Genomic DNA, 14,976 nt, shown 5'->3' with positions numbered 1-14,976 from the left:
AAGTGGTTGGACATGGTAACTAAGTTGAAATGTACAATGCTACGATCATTGATGTTGATATTGTTTGGGATTCCGAAAGTAGGTCCTAATCTTCTCGCTCACCCGGAGCAAGCGATAAATTTAACAGGCACAATAAAGCATGAAAAAAACATATTTTAGAAGTAAATTTTATTTACAGTTATGGATCTAAGTTTATAAGTGTAATAAAGCATGAAAAAAAATAACATATTTTAGAAGTAACATTTGTTTACAGCTGCGGATCTACATGTGGCCTTGTGTGGGCGGTTACCCACACAATCTTATAAAATTCATTTGTTTACATAGTGGTTGATTGTATATTAGTTTATATATTAATATCCTTGATCATTTATTTTATTTACAATAATTTTACATATAATGCTATCTATTTAAGCAGCTTAAAAGTTTTTAAATCAGTGCCCCTTAGGCCTTGTTTGGATAGAGAGAAATGAAGGGAAATGGAGAGATTCAACAATCAATCCTTTGTTTGGTTGATTAATTAGGAAGGACGGAAAGGAAAAAAAATTTAAAACTTTGATGGGTTGCAAAGAAAAGAAAATGAAAGAGAAATGAAATGTAAATTCAATCTCTCTAAAATAGGAAGCATTAGAAAGGAAAAAAAACATCTGCCTCTTTCTACCATCTATACCCCTCTCAATTTTTAAAACATTTTGAATGTTAGGGGTATTATTATAAAGTATTACAAATTCTATCATTTCCTTTCCTTTTTATCCAAACAACTTTATAATTTCATTTCATTTTCATTCTCTTTCTTTCTCATTCCCTTTCCCTCCTTTTTTTTTTTCTTTCCTTTTCATCTCTTCCTTTCCTTTCATTTCACTTCATCCAAACAAAGAGTTAGTCAAGACTTTCTAGCTCTTTCAAACATTCCAATTTTGGCAATTGTGCCAACAACAATCTGACAATAATTAAGTAGGGATGTTAATATGTCATATTTAAAGAACTATGCTCCTTGGGACTTAAAAGATTGTCATTGGTTTTCAATTTTAAAGATGAATGGCATTTGCATATCTTAGATTAGGGAACTAAGGTGTGGCAATGCTTAAATCGGCCTATCCTAAACAATACCTTGTCTGTGTAAAATAATATTGTGGGATATGTACTAAGCAATGCTTTTTAAGCATAATTCATTTACATAATCATCCACTTTGACATTCACAAAATCAGATCGAAAACAACTTAAAACAGAAATAAAGCCGAAGCAATCAGTGCTTTAAATGCGTGCGCACCGAGGCGTGATGCGCACGCCTTGGAGCGCACCACACCCAAAAGCGCGCCGATTAATCGTGTAAAGGCGCACTGTAACCTGATGCGTGCGCCTCACTGGACTGATGCGCACGCGTCCGCATCCGCATCGGGCGCTTTTAAAACCACCGTTGTTTGTTACTTAAAACTTATGTTTTATGAATTTACAAGTTAAGTTGCTGTGTAAATGGGGAAAAGGGTTTTTCAAATGGGTTTTTTTCTGCGGCGTCCGCCCCCCCCTCCGGTGTCGGCTCGTCCGGTCGTCCCTCCAGCGGCAATAGCTTTCGCCGGCGGTGACGGTTCCCTCTCCGGTGTCAGGCGACATCAAACCAGTTGAGGATGTTAACTTAAACCAGAGAACGCCCCTCCCTCTGCCCTCTATCAGACGACGGTCCGCTTCTCCACCGGCAGCTTGCACCCCTCCCTCTGGCGTCTGCTCTGTGTCTGATTTACACTCTCCTCATCGTCTTGCTTGATTCAAGTTTGCAGAATGCAGATGCATCAACATTGAGTCATTTATAATCCAACTGCCAATGGTTCATGATTTTTTGCCCTTATGGTGTATTTATTTGCACAGGGTTTACGTCTTGGAGGAACAGGCCGATTAGTGGCGTTGCCCCCGAATATTTTTTATCGTCAAGATTCAAAAACATATAGCGAATTGGTATATTTTTTTTTCTTTCTACTGATTTAAGACATGAAGAACTGGCAACGATTTTAAATTTTTAAGTATAAGTTGATTATTATGCTGCCAATGTTCCTGCATCATCCTTTTACTCTATAAAATTTCTCTTGCGTCTAAAGATGGATACCTATAGGAGCTAACAGAAACAGCAAATTTGTTGAACAGTAGAGATAGGAGTCAGTAATTTTCATGATGTTTATTTGTTATCCGCCAATTTTCACGCTGCTTCTTAGTTTGAACATCAACGTGTTGCTTAAACAACATTTTTTCATGCCTTAAATCATCAACTCCTCTTTAATCCTACTGTTGTGTACATTATTATTCATTTTTTACATTATCTGAAGGGTAAATATTACTTTAAGAATTTTAGTCGTGATGCTTGCACATCACTTCAAATTATTGCGCATCACCTCGCATCAACGCATTTAAAAACATTGATTGCTTATATGTACAAAAAATCTTTGGTGAAATCAATCTATGCTTTATTTGCCTCATTTACAATCTTTGGTGCTAATATATTACGATCAACAAAGCAGGCTTTACTTTCAGCATTGCAACATGTGGTATTGGTGGTCTAATCTAATGTGAATAAAGATAGAGAAACTGAGCGATGGAGCTCCTTCAATCTCCTTGCTATTGTCTTTCATAAACAACATCAAGTGGAGGAGACATTGTTCAATGTATCTGCAACATAGCTTGTGAAATGATATAAATTCATATGACTCCATATATGATATTAATGTTTGATATCAAGAGCCACTAATTTTACGCCTATTAACAATAATTGAAACAAATAAACAACGATTATGTTATACTCGTAATATATTATCATTATTATGTACATGAACCCCTGTCCCCTATAACACCACAATAGAGAATCAAAGATATAAAAACCTTTAGGAAGTATACATTCTTTTCGATAGACAACATGTGGTTAGGCAAAACCCTACAAGATGATGCCATTAATGGAGATGCATCCTAGTACATTAGTTATTCAACTGAATGAAATTAATAAGCAATAGCTCACCCTCAGAATGAAATTAATAGACAATAGATCACCAACTTCAGATCATCTGTTCTTCCCCAAGAGACAGTGGGAGAGAAATAAGTTGGGAAAGACTAATCTGGCAGACAGAGAGACTAAGAGAAAGATAATATGAGAGACCCCAACAATATAATGTGTTTGCATGGATGCATGCACATCTGATAACATTGGCAAAATGTTTAAGACACAAACTACTTAAGCTCGAAATGCCCATTCATGGCCAGGTTGATGGAGTGCACCTGGAGGACTCAGTACAGTATGAGTTCATGCAGAGGGAGCTCATTTGTGGTCTGCTTGCTCTTAGGTAGAGTAAGAAGGGAAGCATTCTTTGGATTGCATGGTTGTTGACTTCACTATAGATGATATGGAGTGCATTGTAAATGCTCTTCCCAACCATGGAGTAGAATGATGGAATGTTGACATTAGTGATTACACTTTGTTCATTTTCGCAAATGTCTTTTCTTCATTTTCGCAATCCATTGTTCACTTCTATAAACACCCTTACCCATGCTTGGTAAACTTTTGTTCATTTCTACAACCCCATCATGCTAAGGATGACTTTAAGTTAATGATGGTTTGAAAGCAACATCATTCCTTGGTTGAAATGTATCTTGGTCAAAAGCCTTAAGATCTCCACCAGAGAAGAAGTTCATGGTGGCATGTAAAAATTCTCCATTGACTCTCATCGGTGTTGATTGTAACAACATATTTTTCTAACTAATAGCGGCCATAGCCACACAAGCACAAACCACTATAATAACTCAACACTAGCCATGCCTTGACAAACTTTACTTTAAATGGTGTAGAATTTGTCATAAGCATGCTTGAAGATAGACCTAACGATAACATTAATGACTTTGCTACAAAAAACATTGCTATTTTCCTATTATAGACAATAAGCACTACTAGAATTAGCATTGAGTAGACAAAAGTAGAACTAGCATTTTGCCAATTGTTAGTTGCGTGTCATTAACAAGCATGACCAATTGCAATTAGCAAGTCACAAATAAATGTGCACTTTTGCAACATAGAAATGTGTATTTTTGGCCTTGGTAAGTTTTATAAAATGCTTTTTAGTAGCTTGAGTTGTTAAAGTAGTAGCCATGTAGGTTTTCCCAACCTGTTACCTTCTTCCCATCCTTCATCATTTTCTCATTTCCTTTATCCTCCACTTCATTTGACATGGTATGTGCACTTGCGTCTTGAAAATGTGTACTACCAATTGGCAGGTCTATACTTGTGAATTGCAAACATGCACTTGCAACCTTCAATACATGAGTTATATATATATTTTTGGATGTTGTAAGTGAATTAGTTGATGGATAGAAGATTTGAGACATTATATCTAGTTTTACTTTAATAGGAGTAGATATTGAAGGGGTCACTGTTGTGGTAAAAAAATACACATGATAGGTAGTTACTTCTTCTATTTCTTATTGGTTTTTTGGATCAATGTCTCTTAGTTCACGCGTGTACTCGAGAACGATAGTGGTCATGATCTCTTACAAAGTATAGATAAATTGTGGCCTACAAATACAGTTGTAAATGTTGTCGAGAGTGAGGAGGACATGGTTTAAGTGGTTGGAGATGTTAGGGAAATGAAAATGACATACATCTTTCACAATGCAGTACCTAGTGTTCTAATAGATGCAGTATCTAGTTGTCCACTGGATGCATCCATACTGGAATAAAGGAGCGACCAACTTGATGATGTACATGGAACATGGGAAAGTATTTCAATAGATGCAAAGATGCAGACAAAAAAAGTAGTGGTAAGTTTGATACAAGTGTATATCTTCTCGTCTTTGGTGTGGAAGCTTCACATGAAGGACTTGAATTCAATAACAATGAAGATACATATAACTTCTACAAAAATGCATTGCACCACTGATTTAATGTAAAAAAAAAAAAAGAAATAATCATGTCAGATCTGAAAGGTATTGTCACAGCAAAGAATTATCTATGTTCGAAAGAGAAATGGTCAAAAGAGAGCAAGAATAGTAACATTTAGGGGGCGCTTGAATTGCGAAGACAACACTGTGGCAGCGGATATATATCTGCCCCGTACAAATTTTGTCTGCACAATTCAAACGTGGAGGGAATGTCTGCGCTCTCAAGGGCCACAGCACGGACGAAGGTCCACGATTTTTTGTCAGACCTGTTGACGTCCGACAGAAGTCTTTGGACAAAAATTCTAAGGGCAGAATTTTTGTCAGTGGTAATGCACCAGCTCTGCTCATTGAAACCTCTTCGTAGCAGCTCCGCTCGTTTAGACCTCTTTGCAGCAGCTCCTGTTCAGCAGCTCATTCTTCCCTTGGCAGCAGATCTTCCACAGGCTCTCTGCTGTTGCTTGTTGGCAGAAGGCTCACTTCTCCCCTCTGCAGCAGCTCTTCTGTCAGAGCCTTAGTTTTACATCGTGTTTCATGTCTGCTTTTTCCCCACATCGAAGCCCTAGTTCAAAGTTCACAGAGTTTCCCCAACCAAAACTAGAGGAGCAAAATTTGTAAAATGACTCCAAAGAAACAAGCGACGAGAATGGGTTATGCCTATAAAAGCACCATCTACATTCCTATCGAGGATGGGGGTTCCATTTGGGGCCTCCAAGTGAGAAGATCAGAGGCAATCTGTTGGCAAAACCGGGCATGTTGAGAGAGAGAGAGAGAGAGAGAGCGAAAAAAAAAAAGGAGATTAACAGCAATCTGGTGAGAGAGGTCAACAATGGATTCTTCTTTATATGTATAACAGCATGAACAGGAAAAAGGAATTTGTCTTGCGGGTGTTGGAGAAAGAGTACTTGCCTTAGAGAACCACATAGATGGATGATCAAAAGAACCACGTTAGCAGTTGATCAAAATTAACATATGCTTATTTGATCAAAAGAACCACGTTACCTTGAAATTCATTGTTTTTATGTTTCTAAATAACATTCAAACAGGGTGGGGACTAAGTTTTTATGTTCCATCATTTAGATCTACTTTATGCTGTTAATATTCTATCACATATCCAGTTCATGTTGGAAAATGTGGGGACTAAGTTGGGCTTGATTCAAGTAGCAGTCTGCCCAATTTCAACGGTAATAGTTTTGGTCTGCCCATTTTATATCCATGCAACATTCAAACAGGGTGGGACATTACCATGAATATTTGCTGTCTCAATCACACACGTTGGACAATTTTTTGTCCGTGGATCACCATCCATGGTCTTTCATCCATAGACAAAATCCATGGATGGACATCCATGGATCTTTGTCTGTGCATGTCAAATGCCCCTTAAGAAATGGCATCAAGATGCTGATGCGGTACAAGTTAAACTCATGGATGGTAATACATGTGCCTTACATGCACCAACATATAAGACATCTACAACTCCAACATTAATTACGGCACCATAGATGGGTATCTCAAAGTTCATCAGAATTTCCTCAAACTAAAATAGCATCTCAATGAGAAGCAAGATGGATGAACAAGCCGATAGAAACAGGTAACCAGAAAACGCTCAAGATTGGTAATAAAAGAGCCTTACACGCATAAACATATCTTTAAAAGATAAAGGCAATTAAACTAGGTTTCTGGGACATTGATACTCTAACCATGATATTTGGTGGGAAAACAAATCGGCATCTAGTTGGCAACACATTATTCATCCACTTCAGGCTTGATCTCTCTTTGATGGTCCCCATGCTTTTCAAACGTACCATGAAAAGACATTATAGCCCAGATTTCAGTTTTCCCTTTCCTCACCTACTCTCTGAGTCTGGGTATGAACCTATAACCATCACTAACCAGGGCAGCTTCTCTTGTGAATTTATCCAACGCACCAGCGGATGCATCACTACTCTACATGTCCAAATGGTTTGTGGTTTCATCAAGTAACAGATATGTGGGAACTACACATGGAAATTCAAATGAGCAATGCCCTCCTGAAAGCTTTGCAATTGAAGTTGGATGTTTCTGACTAGCAAATCTAAACTTGCCAAGCTTTGCATGAAGAAAGACCTGATTGCTGAACCTTCCTATAGAAGAAGATGCAGCCTCTTCCATGATAAATATATTGATCAGCAAAATGTTGAGAATACCTGCCAATTCTCGTTTTCTGGCTTGTTCAAACCTCTCCTTGTGAAGGGTGCAGATCACCTGCTACTAGGTTGAGCTAGGTTGATTTCTCAGCTCAAATGGGCCCAACAGTTGACATCCTTGTGCCTATATTAATACCCACAACAACGTTAGACAGCGGAAATCCTGCTTGATTCTAGCTGAAATTCACCTCAATCAGCTGCAGGGTTATGCAGGGCTAAGTTTCATCCAACAAGAATCAGGAAACGAAATGAAACTTCAAGTATAGACAAAGCTGATATCCACTATCAAAGCATGAGTTAATAGGAATACTTGCTCTTGTGGATCCAAAGGTTGGCACACAGGGGCAGAGCCAGGATTTTTTTTGGAGGCAAACAGAACAGTCCAACTGCCAAACTGAATTCGAATTCGAACAAACCATTGCACAACTAAATTTTTTTAATGTAATTTTTTTTCAATTGACTAGGGTGGAGCCATGGCCCAAGTGGCCCTCCCCCTCCCTCCGCCTCTGTTGGCACATATGTCACACTAACTCTTTAAAAAAGGGGCGACACCCACGTCCACATGATGTGGGTTGGGGTGCAGCTTTAACATGCACCCCAACAGCATCCTCTATTCACTTGCCAATTTTTTTTCTCTTCTTCCTTTTTCTTCTCTCTCTCTCTCCCTCTCTTTCTTCATTTAGTAGTAAAAATGAAAAACAAAGACAGATCTAAAAAACAACCACATAATTATATATATATATATATATATATATATATATATATATATATATTGATTTTGGATTCTTTGTCGGGTTTAGACTGAAAATAATCCAACTTTTCACAACATATTGTCTATTGCAACGTAGGTAGACAAAGGTATGATAAGAGGATTTCAGCTACATATTCATATACGTCAAAATTTCTCCAAACCGACCCAAGGTGGGAGGTCGGTCCTGAGGCGTCCGCTTCAGTCTTCCGGTGAGGCGCGGCAAGATGTTTTTCTTACAAAGTAATAAAAATTATAAAAGCAGCCCTGTTTCTTTATATTCCCCTTAATACCCTCTGCTCACTGGGAAACCCTGCATCTCCCGTCCTCTCCTTCCCCCTCGATCTGGATTCAACGGCTCACACGCCCCTCTCTCTCGATTCTCACCGCCGGCATCGCGCAGGTACCCATCTCTCTCTCTCTTTTCGATTGAGGGCTGACGACCCCCTTCTCCTCTCTCTGTCGCATGAGGGTTGCCGACCTGCTCTGTTTCTCTCTATCTCTCCGTCAAGAAAGGGCTGCCGGCCCTCTCCTTCTCTCTACGATTTAGGGCTGCCGCGTTCCGCCCTCAATCCTTCTCATGCTCAAATCTTTTGGGCTCGCACATGTCTCTTTCTTTCTCACCTCGAATGCCGTATAGATTTTCTCGGTAACGAGGCTTCATGTTTGCTGTTTGTTTCTGTCTTCCCCATATTTCTGCTATAATTGGTCGTGGATCACCAATATTTTGCCTTGTAATGCATTTGCTGATTTTTCCCGTTCTTCTTTTCGCTGTTCTGGACCATTTGGATTAAGGTTTTATTGTGAAGCTCATTTTTCTGAATTAATTTGATAAACAAGGAGTTCTTCTCTTGTTTGATTTGCAGTAATGGAATGAACTACTAATCTCCAGTGCTGTTTGGTTCGTCGATTATTTGCTTCTCTTCTAAATACGACATACTGTAGTTAGTGTCGTAATTAGGTCTCATTTTGGGAGTTTAACAGGTTATAATTTTCATGGATTGCACGATGATTTTTATTGCTTTCTTGGATTATCTATCTGTTTGAGTTGTCTTCTTAAAGAATATATTATAGTTCAATATTATTTCAATTTTTTGCGAAAGAAATACCATGATTTCTAGGGAAAATAAAGAAAAGGTTCACATGCACAGAAAATGTTGCAAGGAAGTCCTTTCAAAAGAAAGCATATAAGAAAATCTTTCAACACATAACAAGAAAGAAAAGCATCTTTCAACCCCTTGCTTCGCCTTATCGCCTTTAACAAGCTTGTTCAGAAACATATAAGATGTTCATATTTCGTTTAAAACATTTTTCCACAACAAATATATATAGATATATACATATATATATGTGTGTGTGTGTGTGTGTGTGTATTGAGAGAGAGAGAGAGATTGGAATTTCAAAAATATATCCAAACATGGAAAGGAGCCATTTTTTTCTTCTTTTGAAATTTGTATGTTTTATCATTCCGGGAAGAAGAAAGCCATATTTTCAAAGTTGTGGACAGCAAAATCTCAAAGCGAAAAAAAAAAAATTCTAAAATTGCAAAATGTAAGGGTCTTGATGGTTTCTGGACAGAGGTGGGACTGAATTCATAGAGTCAAACTGAATTTTAGTAGAGGGATTTGTTGATTGTTGTGTTACAGTAAAGCTGTTTGGATTTTGGGAGTATAAATCATGGGTAAATATTGGTATATTCCTGACAATGTGTAGGCCTCTAATCTTGCAGTGAGATAGTTGGTACCCACGATGGGGAAAAAGAAGACCGAGGAGATGAATCCACTGTCCTCAAAGGGTAAGCCTAAAGATGCTGCTTCTTCTAAAGAAGCCAACAAGAAAGAAAGGATATCAGTCTCTGCCTTACTTGCCAGCATGGACCAGAAACCTGAGAGCAAGGCAAAGGCATCATCAGCAAGTTCTAAGGCTAAATCCAAGTCTGCTGTAGTTGCACGCTCCTCTTATACAGATGGCTTAGACCTTCCACCTTCAGATGATGAAGAGGAAAATGAAGAGGAAAATGAGCTGGAGCCTTCTGCTCGTCCGAGAGGGCAAGGAAGAGTTGTTACCACTGTTGATATCTCTACATCCCTTAGCGAGAAGGAATTGAAGAAACGAGAGAAAAAGGAGCAAGTTGCTGCTCAAGCTGCTGAGTTCGCCAAACAGGAAGCTCTCAAGGACGATAGAGATGCATTCACAGTGGTCATTGGTAGCAAGACATCAGTACTTGAGGGGGAAAATGAGATGGATGCAAATGTGAAGGACATAACAATTGACAGTTTCTCTGTTTCTGCTAGAGGAAAGGAGCTCCTTAAGAACGCTGCTTTGAAGATATCACATGGCAAGCGCTATGGATTGGTGGGCCCTAATGGGAAGGGAAAATCTACTCTATTAAAATTAATCGCTTGGCGTAAAGTGCCTGTGCCAAAGAATATTGATGTCCTTTTAGTTGAGCAGGAAGTTGTTGGTGATGAAAAATCTGCATTGCAAGCTGTTGTTTCTGCTAATGAAGAATTGATTAAGCTTCGAGAGGAAGCTTTGAGGTTGCAGAACCTCTCTCTTGATGGAGGTGAGCATGATGATGATTCACGGGACTCTAGTGAAAAACTTGCTGAGGTTTATGACAAGTTGCAGGTGATTGGTTCTGATGCTGCCGAAGCACAAGCCTCCAAGATCCTTGCTGGTTTAGGCTTTAGTAAAGATATGCAAACCCGTCCTACTAAGTCATTCAGTGGGGGTTGGCGAATGAGAATTTCATTGGCTAGGGCTCTATTTGTACAACCTACCCTACTGTTGTTGGATGAGCCTACCAACCATCTTGATCTTAGGGCTGTCCTGTGGTTAGAAGAATATCTGTGCAGGTGGAAAAAAACACTGGTGGTTGTGTCTCATGATCGTGATTTTCTTAATACTATTTGCACTGACATCATACATCTTTTTGACGAGAAACTTCATTTCTATCGTGGAAACTTTGATGATTTTGAAAGTGGCTATGAACAAAAGCGGAAGGAGAGCAACAAAAAGTACGAGACATATGAGAAGCAAGTCAAGGCTGCAAAGAGAACAGGCAACAGGGCTCAACAAGAGAAAGTCAAGGAGCGGGCAAAATTCAATGTGAAAAAAGAAGCTTCCAAGAACAGAGCTAAGGGCAAGGTGGATGATGACGATGAAGCACCCCCAGAGGCCCCAAAGAAATGGAAGGATTACAGCGTGGAGTTTCACTTTCCTGAACCTACGGAACTCACCCCTCCTCTGTTGCAGCTGATTGAGGTGAGTTTCAGCTATCCTAATAGGCCGGACTTCCGCCTATCCAATGTTGATGTGGGCATTGACATGGGTACAAGGGTCGCAATTGTTGGGCCCAATGGAGCTGGAAAATCAACCTTGCTGAATCTACTAGCAGGTGATCTGCAACCTACAGAAGGAGAGGTTAGGAGAAGCCAGAAATTGAGAATTGGCAGATATTCTCAACATTTTGTTGATCTGTTGACCATGGAAGAGAACCCTGTCCAGTATCTTCTGAGGCTGCATCCTGCTCAGGAAGGGTTCAGCAAGCAGGAAGCTGTTCGTGCAAAGCTTGGGAAGTTTGGACTTGCTAGTCACAACCATCTAACTCCCATTGCAAAGCTTTCAGGAGGCCAAAAGGCACGTGTAGTGTTCACTTCAATTTCCATGTCAAATCCCCACATCTTGTTACTTGATGAACCCACAAACCATTTGGACATGCAGAGTATTGATGCATTGGCTGATGCATTGGATGAATTCACTGGAGGGGTTGTCCTAGTTAGTCATGATTCTAGGCTAATATCCAGAGTATGTGAGGATGAAGAGAAGAGTCAAATCTGGGTTGTGGAGGATGGAACTGTAAGGACTTTCCCTGGTACGTTTGAAGAGTACAAGGAGGATCTGCAAAGAGAGATCAAAGCTGAAGTGGATGATTAATGTGTGTTGTCTTCCAACTGGATACCAATTTGTTTTCCCACCACATAATAAGTCTATCATGGGTAGATCAAGTTGGCTTCTAAGAGGAGATTTCCTAGGAACATACTTTAATTGCTTGTATGTTTCATAGATATGTTTGTGCATGCGAGGCTCTTCTATTACCAGTAATGAGTCTTTTCTGGTTACCGTTTTCATTTGCTTGTACATCCATCTTGCTTCTCAGTTGAGTTGCTATTCTAGTTCGAAGAAATTTGTACGAACTTTAGGAGACCCATCTATGGCTGTATAAGTTTTGGAACTGTGTATCTCTTATGCTCCTACACAGGTTGTTGTGCTCGTTTACTTGTGATGATATTTCTGAACCCATCTTCCTTAATGACTAGTTGATTTAGTTATTTTGCTGTATGTAATCGAAGTGCTTACTTGTGAAGCCTATGCATGCCTATGCCATGGGTGGCACCTTTCGACTAGTCTGTAGTGCCAAGAAACGAAAAAAGAGTTTTCTCTTCTTCTGCATAGATTTAAGTTGACTATTCTCCAAGAATTAGTTAAAAATGAACAAGAACATGATGGTTTTTAAGGAGTGATAACATGTTTGTTTGTTAAAGTATATCATTGAAAGTCAATATCTGACTATCTGAGAGGTAAAATGGGCATTGTTTTGCTTGTCACATGTTTCTGGTCCATTTCATATTAAACTTGTTCTCTTGGAGAACCTGGTTCTCATCTCTTTTATGTTGTTTACTAACAAAAATTTGTAAATGACTGATTATTTGATGAGATGCTTAGGGAAACTTCCCCACAGCCTTCTACCTCCAAAGTAACTTTATTTTTTCATGACATCTAATAGTGGACTGCTTTTGGTCAATGGACAACATGGTCAAAATCTCCCCTCGACTCTCTAGGCTGGCATGGTTGCATACGCATAGAAGTTCTGGGTGGCCATAACTAGGATGCCTAGGTTCTTCCTTGCACTTTGTCGTGCCTTGTTTCATACTTAGGGTTGGGAAATACAAAAATAAATTGAAATTTCTCTCTCCTACTTCTAATTTTTTGCTTGTTACACCACCTTTTCCCTCAGATTCCTTCTGCTTCCTTTTTATTGCCTTTCTCTCTCCTCTGTTCCTTAAATTTTGGTAATGGGATTTTTGGCAGGTAATGTTTCTTTTATGGCTTCTATTAAATTATGCATGTTTGGTTATTTGGTAATATTAATCGAGTATGATTCTTTTCTGTTGTATTTGGTCAGACTTTGTATCTTTGGTTGTTAAATGTCTATATTCTTTTCATTTCCCTGTTAGTGCTAATGCATGCCAAGGATATATAAGCTAATATTGTACATACAAATGTTTTTACATCAATAGTCACATAACACAGAATAAGAAAAAGAAAATGATGGAAAAATAATGAAGAGGAAGAGGGAGGAGAAACAAAAAGGAGAAAGAGGTTGAGAAAAAAAGAAGTTACAGTGAGCACCAGATAAAAAAGGCAAAAAGAAAGTTGCTGCGGATGCCAGCAGCAAAGAGAAAGGAGAAAGAATTGAGAAGGAAAGCAAGAAAAGCTGCTGCAAGTAATAGCATCAACAGGGAAGAAAAAGCAAGAATGGAAGAGGAAGAAAAGGAAAAAAACTTCAACAGCTGGCAAATAGCAAAGAAGAATAAAAAGGAGATGAAGGAAATGCGAGAGAGAGAAAAAAGAAAGAAGCGTACCTTGGCCAGCAAAGTTGGTGAGAGGGAGAGAGAGAAAGACTGTAGCAGTTGAGCCAAGAGCCCATCTGTTGGAATTTGGCTTTATCTCCTTTACAATTTATGAAGAAATCTTTAGGAGCCATGTGATTCCTAGCTCTAAGCATCCAGCGCTGTTCCTTGAATGCAATAACCTAGATTCTGGCTTTCCCAATCAACAGTTCATTGCCATTCATCTAATTGCTGCGTGTACCAGAATTAGGATAGTGATGTGGAGATCATTAGATCAAGATAACATGTTATGGGATGTTTGATGTATTAGTGTTGTCACATTCTAATTGGTCTGTTGTTATAGTGTTGACGAGTATACATTGTTATTAAATGAGTTTTTCATCTTCTTGTTAGTTTGAACATTTTTTTTTTAATTGCTTGATGCCCTTGATCTTGCCTAGGCTCTAGGCTCTCTGTTTAGTGCCTAGGCATGGAGGCTTTCTTCATTTTCTATTATGATGGATCAACATTTGTATATATGTATTTTACATATATTCTAAAATTTTTTTGAGTATCTTTTAGGTCTGGATGGCTACCCAAAACCAGGTTTGGGAGACGAAAGCTGGTTTTGCTTCCAAAACTAGGTTTTTGAACTGTTTGGGTGCCATCAAAACTGGGTTTTAGGAAAAACTAGTTTTCACAAAACCTGGTTTTGTAAAAGGGAATGAAAAACCTTGCCCCCCTTAAGTTGTCCAACAGTCAGGTTTTGGATGTCTCACCCAAACAAAAAAGACAAGGTTTGGAAACTCATTAAAAAACTGGGTTTCCATAGAACCAAGTTTTCACAAAACTGGGTTAGATAAGGGTGTCATCCAAATGCCCTCTTAATGTTTCAATAACTATTGTTTATTTTTCCAATTTTGTTTATGAAATTAGATTTCATATTTTTATCTAGATAATTTGATTTATCTTTAAATAAATTTTTTGTGACATGTTATTAAGAAAACATACTTGAGAACAATGTATGTTACTATGGTCGATATATATATATATATATATATATATATATATATATATATATATATATATATATATATATATATATATATTGTATAAGAATAAAAGAAAATTGGAAAAAACTGTCCAATGATTGTAGAAGAAGGTGAAGGATAGAAATTGGCTCTGATGGCGGAAGAAAAAGAGTTCTGGTTTGCAATCAGGAAATTCTGTTCTTGTTGTTAGGGGTTCTGGTTAAAAGAAAGAACATTGTTCATTACTCAAGAATTTGGGATTTTAGAAGCATCTACGTTGTGTATGTTGTTTTTGTCCTATATGCTTCATTTCTTACTAGACTAGTAGGCACATATTTTTTTTTTTTTTTTGCTGAAAGTCTGGATATTTAAATTCAGAGTGGACTTGATATTGCCCTATATGTATCATGTCTTACCACAGGTAGCAATTTCTGCTTGCTTCCCTCTCAGTTTGTTCATAAATCCTTTTTCATTTGTTTTCCCTTCTTGTGTT

At 38.3% G+C, this 14,976-nt stretch overlaps 1 protein-coding gene across 1 annotated transcript; it reads left to right on the top strand.

The window, feature by feature from the left end:
- Window positions 1-8,087: 8,087 nt before the first annotated feature.
- On the top strand, window positions 8,088-12,181 carry LOC116266941 (ABC transporter F family member 4). Its single transcript, XM_031648455.2, has 2 exons — window positions 8,088-8,240; window positions 9,567-12,181. Exon 2 carries the CDS (start codon window positions 9,587-9,589, stop codon window positions 11,774-11,776), a length of 2,190 nt encoding a protein of 729 aa, XP_031504315.1. The 5' UTR covers window positions 8,088-8,240; window positions 9,567-9,586; the 3' UTR covers window positions 11,777-12,181.
- The last annotated feature ends 2,795 nt before the right edge of the window (window positions 12,182-14,976 follow it).

This window comes from Nymphaea colorata, chromosome 13 (assembly GCF_008831285.2).
Source record: "Nymphaea colorata isolate Beijing-Zhang1983 chromosome 13, ASM883128v2, whole genome shotgun sequence".
Taxonomy (NCBI): Eukaryota; Viridiplantae; Streptophyta; class Magnoliopsida; order Nymphaeales; family Nymphaeaceae; genus Nymphaea; species Nymphaea colorata.
The sequence above is the reverse complement of the archived record's forward strand: the minus strand, read 5'-3'. Positions and strand labels throughout refer to the sequence as shown.